This window comes from Equus asinus, chromosome 14, assembly GCF_041296235.1.
Source record: "Equus asinus isolate D_3611 breed Donkey chromosome 14, EquAss-T2T_v2, whole genome shotgun sequence".
NCBI classification, from domain to species: domain Eukaryota; kingdom Metazoa; phylum Chordata; class Mammalia; order Perissodactyla; family Equidae; genus Equus; species Equus asinus.
In genome coordinates, this window is record NC_091803.1 from 35,108,638 (window position 1) to 35,123,208 (window position 14,571).

The 14,571-nt window shown below is 52.9% G+C and overlaps 1 protein-coding gene across 5 annotated transcripts in view; it reads left to right on the forward strand.

Annotated features, from left to right (window-relative positions):
- The first annotated feature begins 312 nt into the window (after nucleotides 1–312).
- The window catches only part of TMC7 (transmembrane channel like 7), a 49,018-nt gene continuing 34,759 nt past the window's right edge, over nucleotides 313–14,571 (forward strand). The window contains exon 1 of one of the 5 annotated variants that reach the window (XM_044747145.2): nucleotides 313–583. Coding sequence is in view for 1 of the 5 variants with exons in the window: in XM_014853466.3 (XP_014708952.1) it covers nucleotides 517–583 (67 nt within the window). In the remaining 4 variants the exon portion in view is untranslated. Of the gene's footprint in view, nucleotides 584–8,270; nucleotides 8,427–14,571 lie in introns of those variants that run through there. The other 4 variants (XM_014853466.3, XM_070484852.1, XM_070484853.1 and 1 more) reach the window with 4 other exon arrangements.

A 14,571-nucleotide genomic window follows, 5' to 3' on the forward strand; every position in this document is an offset into this window, starting at 1 on the left:
GTAGCAATGGGACGTGCATACGGTGCAAAAGGTATGACAAACACATCATACAGTGAAAATCCTTCCCGGCACCGTTTTCATCCAGCCTCCCACTCGAAGGCCATCTCATACCTCTGCAAACATGCACAGATATTTTATTCCTTTTTGGGCCCGAATGCTAACTTGTTGGATACACTTGTGTGGCGTCTGGGTTATTTTTATTAGACACTTGCATTTAGTAAGACATCTGGGAGGGCGCGCCTTATCCCGGCCGCCGGGTGGAGCCTTCCTGGGGCTCTCGGGCTCTCCAGCCGGCTGTGCCATCGCCGCTCCGGGACGCAGCGGGGCGCGCCGACCCACCCCGCTGCGGCCCATCCCTGCCGCCCCGCCCGGTGGTCCAGCGGCGGCGGGCGTGGGAAGGGCCGCCCGGCCGCCCCGCCCCGGCCTCTGTGACGTCGGCGCCGGAACCTGGGATCCCGGCTCCGGGAGGGAAGGCCGGGCGGCGGCGGTGGCCTCGGCGGGGCGCGCGGCGCAGCCATGAGCGAGTCCAGTGCCAATGCGCTCCCGGCCGGCAGGCGCGGCAGGCAGCCCTTCGTGCACCAAGGTAGGCGGCGGGCCCGTGCTCCGGGGGCCCCAGCTCCTTCCCTACCGCCCTGCGCCGGGTCCCCTGGCTTTGGGGAAAGTGATCTTTCTTATTCCTGCTCTCCTTCCGCCCGCCCATCCTCATCCAATTGAGAGGGCGCATGCCCTACCTAAAGGAGCACTAGAATGGGAGTCCCGACCGTAGTGGGTTTGCCTTCCCATTACCGGCCGAGGGATCCCGGTCTCTAAATAACTTTATCTGTTAAATGGAGAGATCCTGGGATCCCTGCCAGCCCTGACATTCCGGTACCAGGTGCCAGCCTCCCAAACATTTCAGCCTTTCCAATTAGGCAGACTTGGAACTGTATTCTGCCTCGGCTGTTTAGTGCTGTGTGGTCTTTGGTAAGTGGCCTGCCTTCTCTGAGCCTCAGCTTATTCAGCAGGAAAATGGGAATAGGATGTTGGTGGGATTCCCTGAGAGAAAAATGTGTGAAGTGCCTCTCACGGTACGTGGAAAGGCACAATGAATGGTAGCCGGGCAAGTGTAATATTTTTTTCTTAGGTGAAAGTTACAGTGAAGTGTACAGCTTTGTGAATTTTTGCATAAATGTGGACAACCACCAGCCAGTCAAGTGGGAAAAGTTGCCAGCAGCCGGGCGGGCTTCTCTGTAGCATTTGTAGCTTAATTTGCCCCTAAAAAAAAAAAAAGATGAGAGCCTGCTGTGAGCTTTATCCGCAGTGTTTTCTCTATTTCAGTTTGAGAATAGCGATCTTGTTACAGAGACTTAGGCGCCCTTCTGATTGCATTGTTCTCCATGTTCAGAAGAAAAGACATCTGGAGAGACCCAGACTCGGGGAACCTGCTCAGGAATCAGAAGTGAGCCCAGGCTGGTGCTGATGCTTTTCCAGCCCCTTAGGAATACTGCTGGCATCCTCTGCATTTCAGCCTTTCGCTAAGAGCCATTCAAGTATTTTCTAGCTGGTGTTTACTTCTCTTCCCTTATTTTAGCGCAGTCTGTCACATGTAGGGTGCCAGCCCCGGTTTCCCCTACAGAAGGCATGACAGTCATCTTTCTTGGATCTTTGTAGGGGTTTGAGGGAACTCCCTAAGCGTCTTTCTATGACTGTCCTAGCTGGTCCCTGTGACAAAAAGTCTCCCCTGTCCCTTGGCCAGATGATGTTTTACGACCTGGTCGCCACTGGCTTGGGTGGGAGCTCAGAAGGGACCACGTTTGTAACTGTGTAGTCCTTTCGAAGCCGTGACCCGCTGTGTGGGCATCATGGGAAGACAGCTGGAGGGAGGCAGGAGACAAAGGGCGGCTGGTTTACAGAATGGAAAAGGCATGTCCTCTTACATGATAACAGATCACACTGCTCTCCTTCTTAATTAAGACTCTCCAGTGGCTTCCCACTGCTCTGGGAGTAAACTCCAGGCTTTTCTATGGTAGCCAACAGGGCCTGGTGATGGAACCCCAGCTGCTCTCTCCCTCATCACCTATGACCCTCCCTTAGCCTGTCCTGCTCCAGCTACACTGACTGCCTTTCCATTCCTCCACCCTGTCAAGGTCGTTTCTGCCTCAGGGCCTTTGCATCTGCTCTTCTCTTTGATCTTCATGTGGCAGCCTCTTCCTCCTGTCAGGTCTCTGCTCAAATGTCACCGCAGAGAGGCAGACCTCTGGAGCCATCTTGTCTGAAGAAGTGCCCCCATCTCTCTCCCCCTGACCTTGCTCGTGCCTTCAAAGCACTTTCTGCCATCTGAAGTCACCTGGTTTGACTGTTTCCTTGTTCGTTAGCTGACTCGCCTTCTAGAATGTGGGTGCCAGGAAGAGCAGGGGCTTTGTCTTGTTCCCATTAGGACCCAGAACAGTGTCTGGCACATGGTAGACACTAAATATGTGTTGAGTGAATGAATGAGTGAATTCATGAAATGTCCTGCAGCCACACTGGCAGCTATGGTGTAGAGGTTGTCAGTGTAGACTCCTGATTCCCAGAAGCAAATCCTCATTTCCCCATTTACTGGTTTTGTCTTTGAGGAAGCTTGGTGCCTCCCTTTCCCTATGGAGATAATGATAGTGCCTGCTTCAGGGGCTCATTATGAGGATTAAAGAGTTAATTTACATACAGAACTTAGTAAGTGCTTGTATTCGTTATCTCCGCTGTGTAACAAATTACCCCAAACTTAGTGTCTGAGAGCAATAATAATCACTTCTCTCAGTTTCTGTAGCTCAGGAATTTGCAAGTGACCAGTCTGGGTGGTTCTGGCTCGGGGTCTCTTATGAGGACTCAGTCACGGTGTCAGCCAGGGATGCGGTCATCCGAAGGCTCGCCTGGGGCTGGAGGATGCCCTCCAAGGTGACTTGCTCACATGGATGGCGTTGACACTGGCTGTTGGCAGGAGGCCTCAGTTCCTCTCCAGGGGGCCTCCCAGACGGCAGCTTGAGTGTCCTTGGGACATGGCAGCTGGCTTGCCTTGGGCAGATGATCCAAGAGAGAGCAAGACAGAAGCCGTAGTGTCCTTTATGATCTGGTCTGGGAAGTCACACCGGTTGGCCCTGCTCAGTGTGGGGGGGCCTAGATAAGCGCTTGAATGTCAGGATATTGCTGGGAGAGGACCACTGGGGTGTCCTGGAGCCTGGCTGCCATGTGCCATGCATATGTTCACCGTTGTTGTTCGTGTCGCTGCCTCCCCTGCTGGAGGAGCTCCAGCGGGCCAGGGGCTGGGTGGCTCAACATGGCATCCCCATGCTCAGCACAGTGCTGGGTGCATAGTAGGCCTTCAGTGCGTATCAGGTGAGTGGACGCCCGTCACGATTTGGCTGCTGTTTGAGTGCCCAGTTTCCCCTACACCTGCCAGATGGTCTCCACGCTGCTTCCTGAGCCTGCAGAGCCCCTCGGGTCCCTCTACCGTGGGCACCATTCCCTTACTTCCTTACAAGGCATACTCCTCTTCTTTCAATCTAGTGTCACTTCCTCCCAGAAGCCTTCCCTAACTACCTCCCTTCCCAAAGGCTGGACTATGTGTCCCTTCTCTGTGCCCGCCCAGCCCGCTGGCCTCACCCTGTCAAAGTATTCATTGAACTATATTCTTTTTTTTTTTTTTTTCTGAGGAAGATTAGCCCTGAGCTAACATCTGCCTCCAATCCTCCTCTTTTTGCTGAGGAAGACTGGCCCTGAGCTAACATCCATGCCCATCTTCCTCTACTTTCTATGTGGGACACCTGCCACAACAAAGCTTGCCAAGCGGTGCCACGTCTGCACCTGGGATCCGAACCGGCGAACCCCGGGCCGCCGAAGTGGAACGTGTGCACTTAACCACTGTGCCACCAGGCCGGCCCTGAACTGTATTCTTGATTTTCTCCAGTTGGATTGTTTTTAAGACCAGGAATTTTGGAATGGAACAGACCAGGGTTCAGACACTGACTTGCCGTCTCATAAGTGGTGTGGCCTTGAGCAAGCTACTTCCTTTTCTGAGCCTCAGTTTCCCCATCTGTAAAGTGGGGGTTCTGATAGGAGTAGAGGCTGTAAGGCCACCTTGTCCCAGGGCTCCTGGAGAGTATTGTCACTCTGAGCCGGCCCCTGCCGACCTCCCCAGCCTCCCCACAGGCCCAGCCACCTGCCAGTCCCTCCCAGCGTTTCCTTCCTTGGGTCTTCGCAGCCGCTGTTCCCTCTGCCTGGCACACCCTTCACTCTGCTCCTCTGCGGCCAGCTTCTCACGATTCTGGTCTCAGCTTGAGTGTCACCTCCTCCAAGAGGCAAAGACCCCACTCTATCTCAAGTCCCCCCCAGAGACGTTTCCTCCCCCTCAGCCCCTCAGCCCCGTGATGCCTGGGGTGTTCTGTGTTTGTTGAATGGAATGACTCTTCGTGGCTTTTCCCCTTTGCCAAATGTTTGCAATATTCCGGCCACTCAGTACATCACGCCCGGTCATCTTCAACCAGCTTGCACGCAGCAGCTTTTTTCTTATTGAGATATAATTCACGTAACAAAACCCATCATTTGAAAGCGTGCAGTTCAGCAACATTCAGCACATTCACAATGCTGTGCGACCATCACGTCTATCTAGTTCTGAAACATTTTCCTCACCTCGGAAGGAAACCTTGCACCTAGTGAGCAGTGACCCCCCATTTCCCCTCCCGCCAGCCCCGGGCAGCCACCAGTCGGCATTTTGTCTTAGGGACTTGCCTATTTGGGCATCCCATTTTGATAGAATCAGACACTAAGTGATCTTTTGTGGCTGCCTTCCTTCTCTGAGCGTGAGGAATGTTTTCGCAGCTCGTCCGTGCTGTAGCCGGTGTCAGTATTCTGTTCCTTTTTGTGGCTGAGTAATGTTCCATGGTATGGATGTACCACGGTTGGTTTATCCCTTCATCCATGGTGGACGCTTGGGTTGTTTCCACCTTTTGGCTCTTAGGAGAAACATTCGGTTACAAGTTCTCATTGGAACATCCGTTTTCAGTTCTTTGGCGCGTACACCTGGGGACGCAATTGCTGGATGATATGATAATTCCATGTCTAAATTTCTGAAGAATGGCCAACTGCAGGGACTCTCGACCCTTCTGTGGGGAGTGACTGTGACCATTACCCCATTGTTTGGTGCGGGAACCGAAGTGACGTGACCGAGATGGTGATGTGATCACAGAATCAAAACCTGGGTTCTGGCTGCAGGGCCACTGGCCCCCCTCTCGCCACCTCAGGGGGCCCCGCTCTCTCGAGGGGACCAGGCAAAGCCGGACGTGACTGCGTTTGGACTGACCCCACTTGCCAGAGGGGCAGGGGAGCCCTGGAAGGGGAAAGTGATAAAACGAAACAGCCCCTTTAGACGCCTCTGTGAAGGAGATTGGAACTGGTTTTCCTTTTTTTTAAGATAAATGAAGAGAACCTCTGGCGGCAGGTTGTATGGAGCCTGCCTGGCCTAGGTGTGAATCCCATCCCAACTTGGCCAGTTCTCAGCTGTGTGCCTTCAGCAAGTCCTGTTCCCTCTCTGAGCCTCAGTTTTCTCATCTGTAAAATGGGGACGATAATCCTGTCCCATTCTTCTGCGGTCACTGAGAGGATTTAACGAGATGAGCACATCAGAGACTTAGTGCCATGCCTGGAAGGCGCTGAGCAGTCAAATGGTAGCTGTTAGTGTTATGATGATTATTATTATTTGGGCCCTCTCTACCCCAAATATAAAATTCCATGGCTGCGTGTGCTTTGTGCCTGTACTTTCTGGAAATATGCTATTAGATATGTATATAGTTAACTATTCTTTGGGCTGTTTCAGTGCAACACGTTGTATTAAACTTAAAGACAACTATTCGACCTGCAGTATTTATTTGTCCTCCTTACCTGCCAGGCCTGTTCGTCCCCGTCACTCATCATCTTGAAGCTTTCCCAGGAGGGAGGGATCCATGCACCGCGGGCTGGACGGCGGGGGGCTGCAGGGGCTCCCGGTGAGCCAGCCGGCCGCCCGAGTTATTTTCTCCCCTCTGACTTGGACAGGCCAAGCTCTGCCCAGCAACTCAGGCCCCATTTGGCCCAAAGGCCCTCCGCGGCTTATTTTATTTTTGTTTTTTTTAGGAAGTGAAGAATTGAGAGAGATAAAAGAAGGAAATGACTTGTCGGTGTTGTAACCTTTGTTGCAATCTGGGTGCTTTTTAAAGGAGCATTGTTTGGGTGTGGGACCACCCAGATCTCCTGCTGGCACCCGCCTCCTTAGGCCAGGAGGAGGAGGCGGAGGAAGAGGAAGAGGAAGAGGAAATGCCCCGGAGCCATGACCAGGCCAGGCCTGGGCTGGGGTCTAGTGGTGAAAGAGGCGGGCAAGGGACCAGCTTTCATGAAGCTTCTAGTCCAGCAGGGGAGCCACTCACTAAACAGGTCGAGAGGAAGATTGCAACTAAGCCCGACTGCATGACTGCGGAGGAGGAAATAGGCAGGGAGGGAGGAGGGGCCCGCTCAGCTGGGGCCGTCAGCAAGGCCCCTCTGAGGAGGGGACTGATGAGCCCAGGCAAGAGGATGTCAGGGAGCCAGTGCAGGTGACTGTGATGTGCAGAGGGAGGGGACGGGAAGAGCCAAGAGCTGGAGGTGGGAATGACTGGGTGTGTTTGAGGAGGCCTCAGGCTGGAGCTCAGAGGAGGAGTAGGAGGTGGGACGAGGTCAGGCTCCGGCAGGCCCGGCTCAGCTGTGTGATTTTGGCCTCCGGTGTGTATGTAACTTTCTTGAACTCCTCACGGCAACTTAATGAAGTAGGTGCCATTTGCCCATTTTACCCCCGTGGAAACAGACTCTGAGAAGTCGCTTGACAAGCTCCTGAGACAGAAGGACCTTGATGTCGTGAATCTGGAGCCAGCGGGTCTGTGTATCCATTTGACAAATATTTAAGGAGCACCTGTTGTGTGCCAGGCCCCGTGCTGGTCGCCAGGGGGGTCCAAGAGAATAAGACGTGCTGAGGTCTCTGCTCTCAGGGTTCAGACCTTGCCTCAGCCTTGAGCAAAGTTCTCATCTTCTCGAACTTTCCATAGTGCAAGATGAGGGTAATGCATAAGAAGGAGCCACAGAATAAACAAATTATGAAGATCACGGGAGATACGTATGTAAAGGTTTTGGCATAATCGTGGTGTGTGCTCAAGGCTCAGGAGAGGCCACTTATTATGCTTCCAGGAATGCTGGAAATCATTTTTGGAGAAGTCCTGGCCAGGGAAGATAAACACTCCACACAGGGAGTAGCTTGGTCCATCGCAAGAAGATCCCCCACAGTAGATATAAAATCTTCCTGTACATTTCGTTCATCAGTAAATAACCAGAGTCACAGCCTGAGAGTGAGCCGCACAATGTGCCAGGCCCGGCCCTACGCCAGGGGTCTGCAGACTACAGCCCACAGGCCCAGTTTGGGCCGCCACCTCTTTTTTGTAAATTATTAGAACACGGTCAGCGAGCCCTGGGGGTCTAGTGGTTAAGATTCGGCGGTCTCACCATTGTGGCCCAGGTTCGTTTCCCGGTCAAGGAGCCACACCGCTGTCTGTCGGTTGTCATACTGTGGCGGCTGCGTGTTGCTGTGATGCTGAAAGCTATGCCACCGGTATTTCAAATACCAGCAGGGTCACCCACAGTGGACGGGTTTCAGCGGAGCTTCCAGACTAAGATAGATAGACTAGAAGAAGGACCTGGCCACCCACTTCCAGAAAAACTGGCCGTGAAAACCCTGTGAAGAGCAGCAGGGCATGTCTGATGTAGCGCCAGCAGGTGAGAGGACGGTGGAGAAAGACCGGGCAGGGTTCCGCTCTGCTGTCCACGGGGTCCTGGGAGCCAGAATTGACTCGGCAGCAGTAACAGCAACAACAAAGAACACAGTCACATGCATTCATTTATGGATTGTGGCTGCTTTTCTGCTACAACTGCAGAGTTGAATCGTTGTGACAGAGACCATGTGGTAAATAGCAAGTATTTACCGTGTGGCTCTTTACGGAAAAGGTTTGCTGACCTCTTTTCTAGGCACTTTCTGTATCATAGCCATCTCATCCTCAGGATGGCTGTGCAAGGTGGGACCGCCTATCCCCATTTTACAGCTGGGAAAACTGAGGCATAGAATGGTCAGGAAACCTGCCGGGTCGCACAGGTGGCGGGTGGAGCTGGGGTGTGAATCCGGGCAGCGGGCTTTGGCAGCTGTGTTCTTAACCGCTCCGTCGTGTAGCCTCCTCAGACTCAGTCCCAGTCATTGCTCCCAACAGCCCACCGGAGGCTCTGCCGGCCTGAAAAGCAGGAGACCTGGGTGCTGGGCTCAGCGTGGCTCTGATTACCCAATTAGTCACTGCTGCTGCAGGATGTTTGCTCATCTGTCCTAAAGCCTTGGACCGGCCAGTCCCCAGGCCCCGCCCAGGTGCCAGGTAGGTGACTCATGTGTGTCCTCCCAGCCCTGCAGTTCTGAAGTCTGGCCGCCGGAAGAGGCTCCCAGGCCCCAGCCCCTCCCCTCTCGGACTAGGCTCTGGGCTCCTGTAAATGAGACCCGTCCGCATGGTCCAATTCAGTAGCCTCCTGCCACATGGGGCGATGGCAATGTAAATTGAAGAAAGTCTGATAAAATTCAAAATTCACTTCCTCACTCTCACCAGCCACCTTTCAGTTGCTCCATAGCAATTGGACCGTGCAGATAGAGAACATCCCCACCCTTGCAGAAGGACAGGGCAGCCTGACACATGATGCCCTGGCATGGGACCTGGCCATGCCGACCTGCGCAGCTCACGGACGGATATAGCCACGGGCTGGCCAGAGAGATCCTGTTAAATCTGAGTCAGAGTATGTCATTCCTCTGCTCAAAACTTCTCCTCGTTCCCACTTGACTCAAGTAAAAGCCACAGTCAGCGACGTGGCCCACAGGCCCTGTGAGGTCTGGCCTGTTTTCCCCCTACCTTCCTACCCCGTCACTCTCTTCCTGCTGACTCTCCTCCAGCCACGCTGGCCTCCCTCCTGTTCCTCGAGCTGGCTGGGCACGGTCCTGCCTCAGGGCCTTTGTACTTGCTCTTCTCCCAGAAAGCTCTGAGGCTCTTTTCCTCCTTTCCTTCAGGCTTTGCTCAAACCCACCCCTGCCGTATTTTTCCCCACACACATCACTATCTGAAATACATTATTCTTACTTATTTCTCATCTGTCTCCTCCAGCTAGAACGGAAGTCTCATGAAGGCAGGGGAATTTCTGTGTGGTATTCAAGGCCGTGTTCCAGTCCGAGAATAATGCTTGGCGCATAGCAGTTGCTTAGTGAATGTTTTTGAGTGACCGAGGATCTGAGTGAATGAGTCAATGGCCGGGGGGGGCAGCCTTTCCAGGAATTAGGGCAATGATAAGGCCCTGGCCTCTGACGCTTGGTGGGGATGTCATAGCGGCTTCAGCTATATCCGCTGGACTCTGAGCCCCTGGATAAGACCCTTTGCTAGCTATGAGCACTAATTACCGTGATGCCCCGCCTCCGGTTAGCATCCAAAATAAAAACAATGTCAAACCATAGACTATGAGTAGAAAGGACTCATAAAAATTCTGAAATCGAGGGGCTGGCCCCGTGGCCGAGCGGTTAAGTTCGCGCGCTCTGTTGCAGGCGGCCCAGTGTTTCGTTGGTTCGAATCCTGGGCACGGACGTGACACTGCTCATCAAACCATGCTGAGGCAGCGTCCCACATGCCACAACTAGAAGGACCCACAACAAAGAATATACAACTATGTACTGGGGGGCTTTGGGGAGAAAAAGGAAAAAAAAAAAAATCTAAAAAATTCTGAAATCGATGTCTACCCTGCTTTATTGGCGATGCCAAACTGGGCGTGCTCGTGCCACTCGATCATTTCTTGAGAAATAGCAGCCAAGCACGCTTCTCATGGAGCTGGTTTGTAAAGGAAATAGAAAGAAAGGGATTTCTTCCTGAAACAGGAAGAATGTCATAGACGGCCAATAACTCAGTATTTTTTGCCAGCTTTTATTTTTCCCCTTTAAAATTTTTTTCCATTGTGGAAAAAATATATCACCCATATAGACAAGACTCATACTAAATGTTTAAGTTCCTTAAATATTTTTCTCATTTTTTGGTGCCCCTGCTTTGCCGATGTGCTGAGCACATGCTTTCCTCTACCTGGTGGGTGATCCACTGTTAGGCATATTCCCAGCATCCAGTGCATTCGTTCATTCATTTGTTTTTTCATTCATGCCACCATTATTTATTGAGTGTCCACCATGTGTCAGGTTCTGTGCTAGACCCTGGGGACTCAGTGATGAAGGAGAGACATGGGGTCCCTGCCCTCATGGAGCTTACAGTCTAATGGGAGGGAGGGAGAGAGGGTCAGAGACAACACACAAGTAAACAGGGCGGAGGATGGAATGGTGACAGGGATGGGTGCAGTGGGGTGGGTGCTCATCGAGGTAGGGAGCAAGGCTGCAAACCTTCATCCTGCCCAGCCTCCAGCCCTGCGTGCCATGCAGAGAGGGGCTCCATGCAGGCGGTCGGACAGAACCGATTCCCACAGCAGCTGGCGAGATGCCTGGACCAGATGACCCAAAAGGTCCTGGAGTTTCCATGATTCTGTGAGTAGGAAATGAACCCAGCGCCAAATACGGTTTGGCTAGGTTCTTGGCAAGCCGGTGAGGGAGGCCGGTCGTGGTTATAGTGCCACTTAGATCGCAGTTGGCCTGTGTCCCCCTCCTGGGAGTGTTTGTACCCGTTGGTAGGTTTTGGTGTCCTGTGGAAAGAGCTGCCGAGAAAGTGGGGATCTAAGGATGCTCTCCAGATGTGTCTGCCTCTGCCCATTCATTCTTCGATTGGAGGGCTTTCTGTGAGCAAGATGCTGCTCTAAGCCTCAGAGAGACTAACCTTGTCCTTAACCTGGAGGAATACCAGATACCAGGGAAGAGGTTATGCCTGCCCCGGCCGCTATACCTTCCGCGGTTCCCTAGTCATCGTCCCACCTAAATAATCTTCTCATTGCTGGAATCCAACTCTGGTGGCCAACCAGTCCTAAGCATCCTAGATGGAGGCACCTCGAGATCTGAAATGCGCCCCCGCCTCCCGTGCTGGTGCTCAGCAAGCAGCCCACACGCTGACCACAGGACTCAAGTGGCCGTGCCGAAGACACTTTCAGCTGGACCAGCTCGGGAGACTGTCTGACAATAACTATCACGAGACATCCTATTCTCTAAGGATGAGAACACCGAGGCCCGGAGAGGTGATGCAACCTGCTTTTCTAAGAAGCTGTAGAACCAGGAGTCTCTCTTGACGTCCAACCCTTGGGCCAGCTGCCATCTCTCTGTGCCTCAGTTTCCCTGTCAAAAAGCCAGGGCAGTGAAGCCTTCTCGGCTGGCCTCTGCCCGTTGGCGTGAGAACTCAGGCGATGTCATGCTTTGAAAAGTGTGTGGTCCGAAATGAAAGCAGTTGGAGGTGGATTGTAGTTATAAAAATACTGATGCCTGCATTCAAAAGCATGGTTGTGATTTTGTTTTTATAATTTGAAGATAGAGAACTTCCTAAGAATATCTGGAAAAGGAAAACTCCTTCCTCTTCAAGAATGGCCGTTTGGGAAATACAGGTTTCCACCAGGGGCCGTGGTTGGGAAATGTGCATAGGACGTATTCTTCCTGTGGAATGGATGCAAGAGCAATCAGATCAGTACTTTAATTGGTATGGTGTTTTAGCGTTCGTGGAGCGCTTTCCATGGCTCATTGAATCGTTCTGTGGTATTGGCTGCAGCCTTGGCTTCTGAAAAACCTGTGATTGGTTCTTAGTTCTAACACTTACTGGCTGTGTGAGTGGACAAAGTGCCTGACTTTTCTTCATCTGTCAAATGGATGGTTCTATTCAAAGAGGTGTGGGGATGCTTGTGGAGCACCTTGAATAGCCTGGTGCAAACCAAGTGCCAGTATTGTTAATGTTGTTTGTAACTCCGGCCTCGTGATTCCGTGGATGGGTCCACGGTCTTGTATCCCCGTTCCCGAGATGAGAAACATGTGACTCAGAGACAGCCTTTGTCCTGCCTGGAGGGGCCTGGCTAGTGGGTGACAGGCCATCCCGGGCTCCAGCTCCAGCCCGGTGCCTGACCCCAGGGTTGCTGAATATTCAGTAGGTCGGTGCTGCTCCATATTCAAAGGCCTTTGTTTGTGGTTAACAGCAGCTCTTTGTTGCTGTCCCCAGGGAGACGAGGGAGACGTGGCCTCCAGCCAGGGCTGCGACCCTCTCGCCTTCAGACCCCCGCCACCCGCCCCCATCTTTGCTTTAGGGAGCCACCCTTACTACTGGAAGTATGTCACATCCTCAGGGCATGCTGGGGCAGGGGAATGGAAGGTCGAGGGAGGTTCGCGGGCCTGCCCTTGGCCTGTGGCGGGGCTCCAGGCGCGTGTCTGTGTGTCATCTGCTGTGGGACAGCTGTTCCATTGTGTCCAGACCTGCCCATCAGAGAGGCGAAGACTGCAGATCTGCCCCAGCAAACAGCGGCTCGGAGCAGGGCGTGGGCTGGTGCCGCCTGCCCGGCGCCCCCTCGTCCTGTTAGCTGTAAGCGCGTCCGTGGAGCCCGCTGTGTGTGGCACTGTGCTGGGCATTTGTACTATATGATCGCCTTTAATGCTCATAAGCCGCCCCTGTGCTGGGTCCCATCCTGAGCTTCAGCCTCTAGAATGATCCTTTAAAACGGTCAGAGCATGACATGCTTCGGCTCGGAGCCCTCAGTGGCCTCCCATCGGCCACGTCCACAGGTCCTGGTACAGCCCATGCAGTCTGGCTTGGGCCGGCCCCAGCCACCTCTGTGCCCTCCGCTTTTCCATTCTCCCTGTCCCAGTTACCCGTTGTTGCTCAGCAAACTACCCTGAACGTGCTGGCTGAAGCCCTTTTCTTGTTTCTGCTGATTCTGTGCCTCAGGAAGTCCGCAGGGCGCGGGAGGCAGTTTGCTCTGCTTTGTGTCCTGTCTGCTGGGGCCAGAGTGTCCTTAATGTGGCGGTGCCCGGTGAGGATGACCTGGAGCGCTGGGGACTGGCTGCACGGACTCACTGGGGCCCTAAGCCTGGGACCTTGGTTCTCACTGTCAGCCGGTTCCTAGGTCATCATCCCTGGAAGCTTGGGGGTTCTTCCTCTCCACGTGGTTGTCCCCACAGCATAGCTAGACTTCTTACACGGCAGCCCTGGGCTCCCAAGAGCACAAAAGTGGAAGCTTCCAGGCCCTTGTAAGGCTTGGATCTGGAACTAGCAGAGTGTCACTCCTGTTGCCACCTTTGGGTAAAGCAAGTCACAGATCTAGCCTGGATTCAAGGGGAGGGGACCAGAGAAGGCTAGTGTGGTTCACTGGGGGCCATCAATAAAAGAGCCCACCAGGCTCCCATTCATTCACTCTTTTCCAGCCACAGAGGCCTCTATGTTCTTCCTCAAACATGCCGTGCAGCCCCTGCCTCAGGGCCTTTGCACTTGCTATTTCCCTCTCCCAGGATGCTCTTCCCCAAATATCCACAGGGCTCATGCCCTCCCTTTATTCAGCCTCAGCTTAATGCTACCATACCTGCCTCCACCTTGTGAAAAACAGTGCACCTTGCCCATCAACTCTGTCCCCTTCCCCCACCCTGTTGTTTTATTGCCCTTATCACCTCAGGGCATACTGTTTATTGCCTATTTATCGCCTGACCTTCCCCTGCCCCCACCTTGGAATATAAGTGCCCTGTGACTGGGGCGTTTGCTTTGTTCACTGTGGTATCCCTAGCTCCAGATCTGGCACACAGTAGATGCATTTGTTGAATGAATATTTGAGATGAGGAAACTGAAGCTCAGAGAGCTGAAGTAACTTTCCCAAAGACACACAGCTGATAATCGACAGAGCCAGGATTCAAACCAAAGCAATTTAGCATCTAACAGCCATAGAAGCTTTGCTGCCTGTAGGGTAATTGCTTAGGTAATTATGGCTGCCTCCTACCTCCTCTCCCTGTGTCCTGTCTCCACTCGGGGTGGTCTTCCCATGAATGAAATCGGATCAGGAATAAAACCCATCATGAATGTGGTATCCCTCACCTTCAACAGAAAGCCTTCATTTCTTAGGCTGCTGCACAAGGCCGGCAGAACTGGGCCTCCAGCTGGGGCCTGATGTGTACGATGTGGGCTCGGCGAGCCGAGGAGTCAAAAGAAAGATTTCTTGGACTCTCACGGTCTGGCAGTAGTGCTCCTTTATTCAGAGAATAGCATAGCTGCAGTGGGTTGAGGGCAGGGCTAAATTTATAAGGCATGGATATGTGAGTTATTTCTTTACAAGACAAAGGAAAGATTATGTAAAAAAAAGTCATTAAAATGGTATCAGTGTAGGTGGGGTCTGGTTATTTGTGGTCCTATAACTTTAGATAAGAATCAGATGGGATCAGGTGAGGATGTCTTATGATTCCCAGAGGATGGTATAGATCCCTACGTAGGGCAGGTCACCTTGGACTTCTCTCCTTGGGGCAGAGGCAGCCTTGATCCTCATCAAGTATGGATTTTTGAGTCAGGCAGACCTGGTTCTATTTCCAGCATCCTTACTCACAGGCTGTCTAAG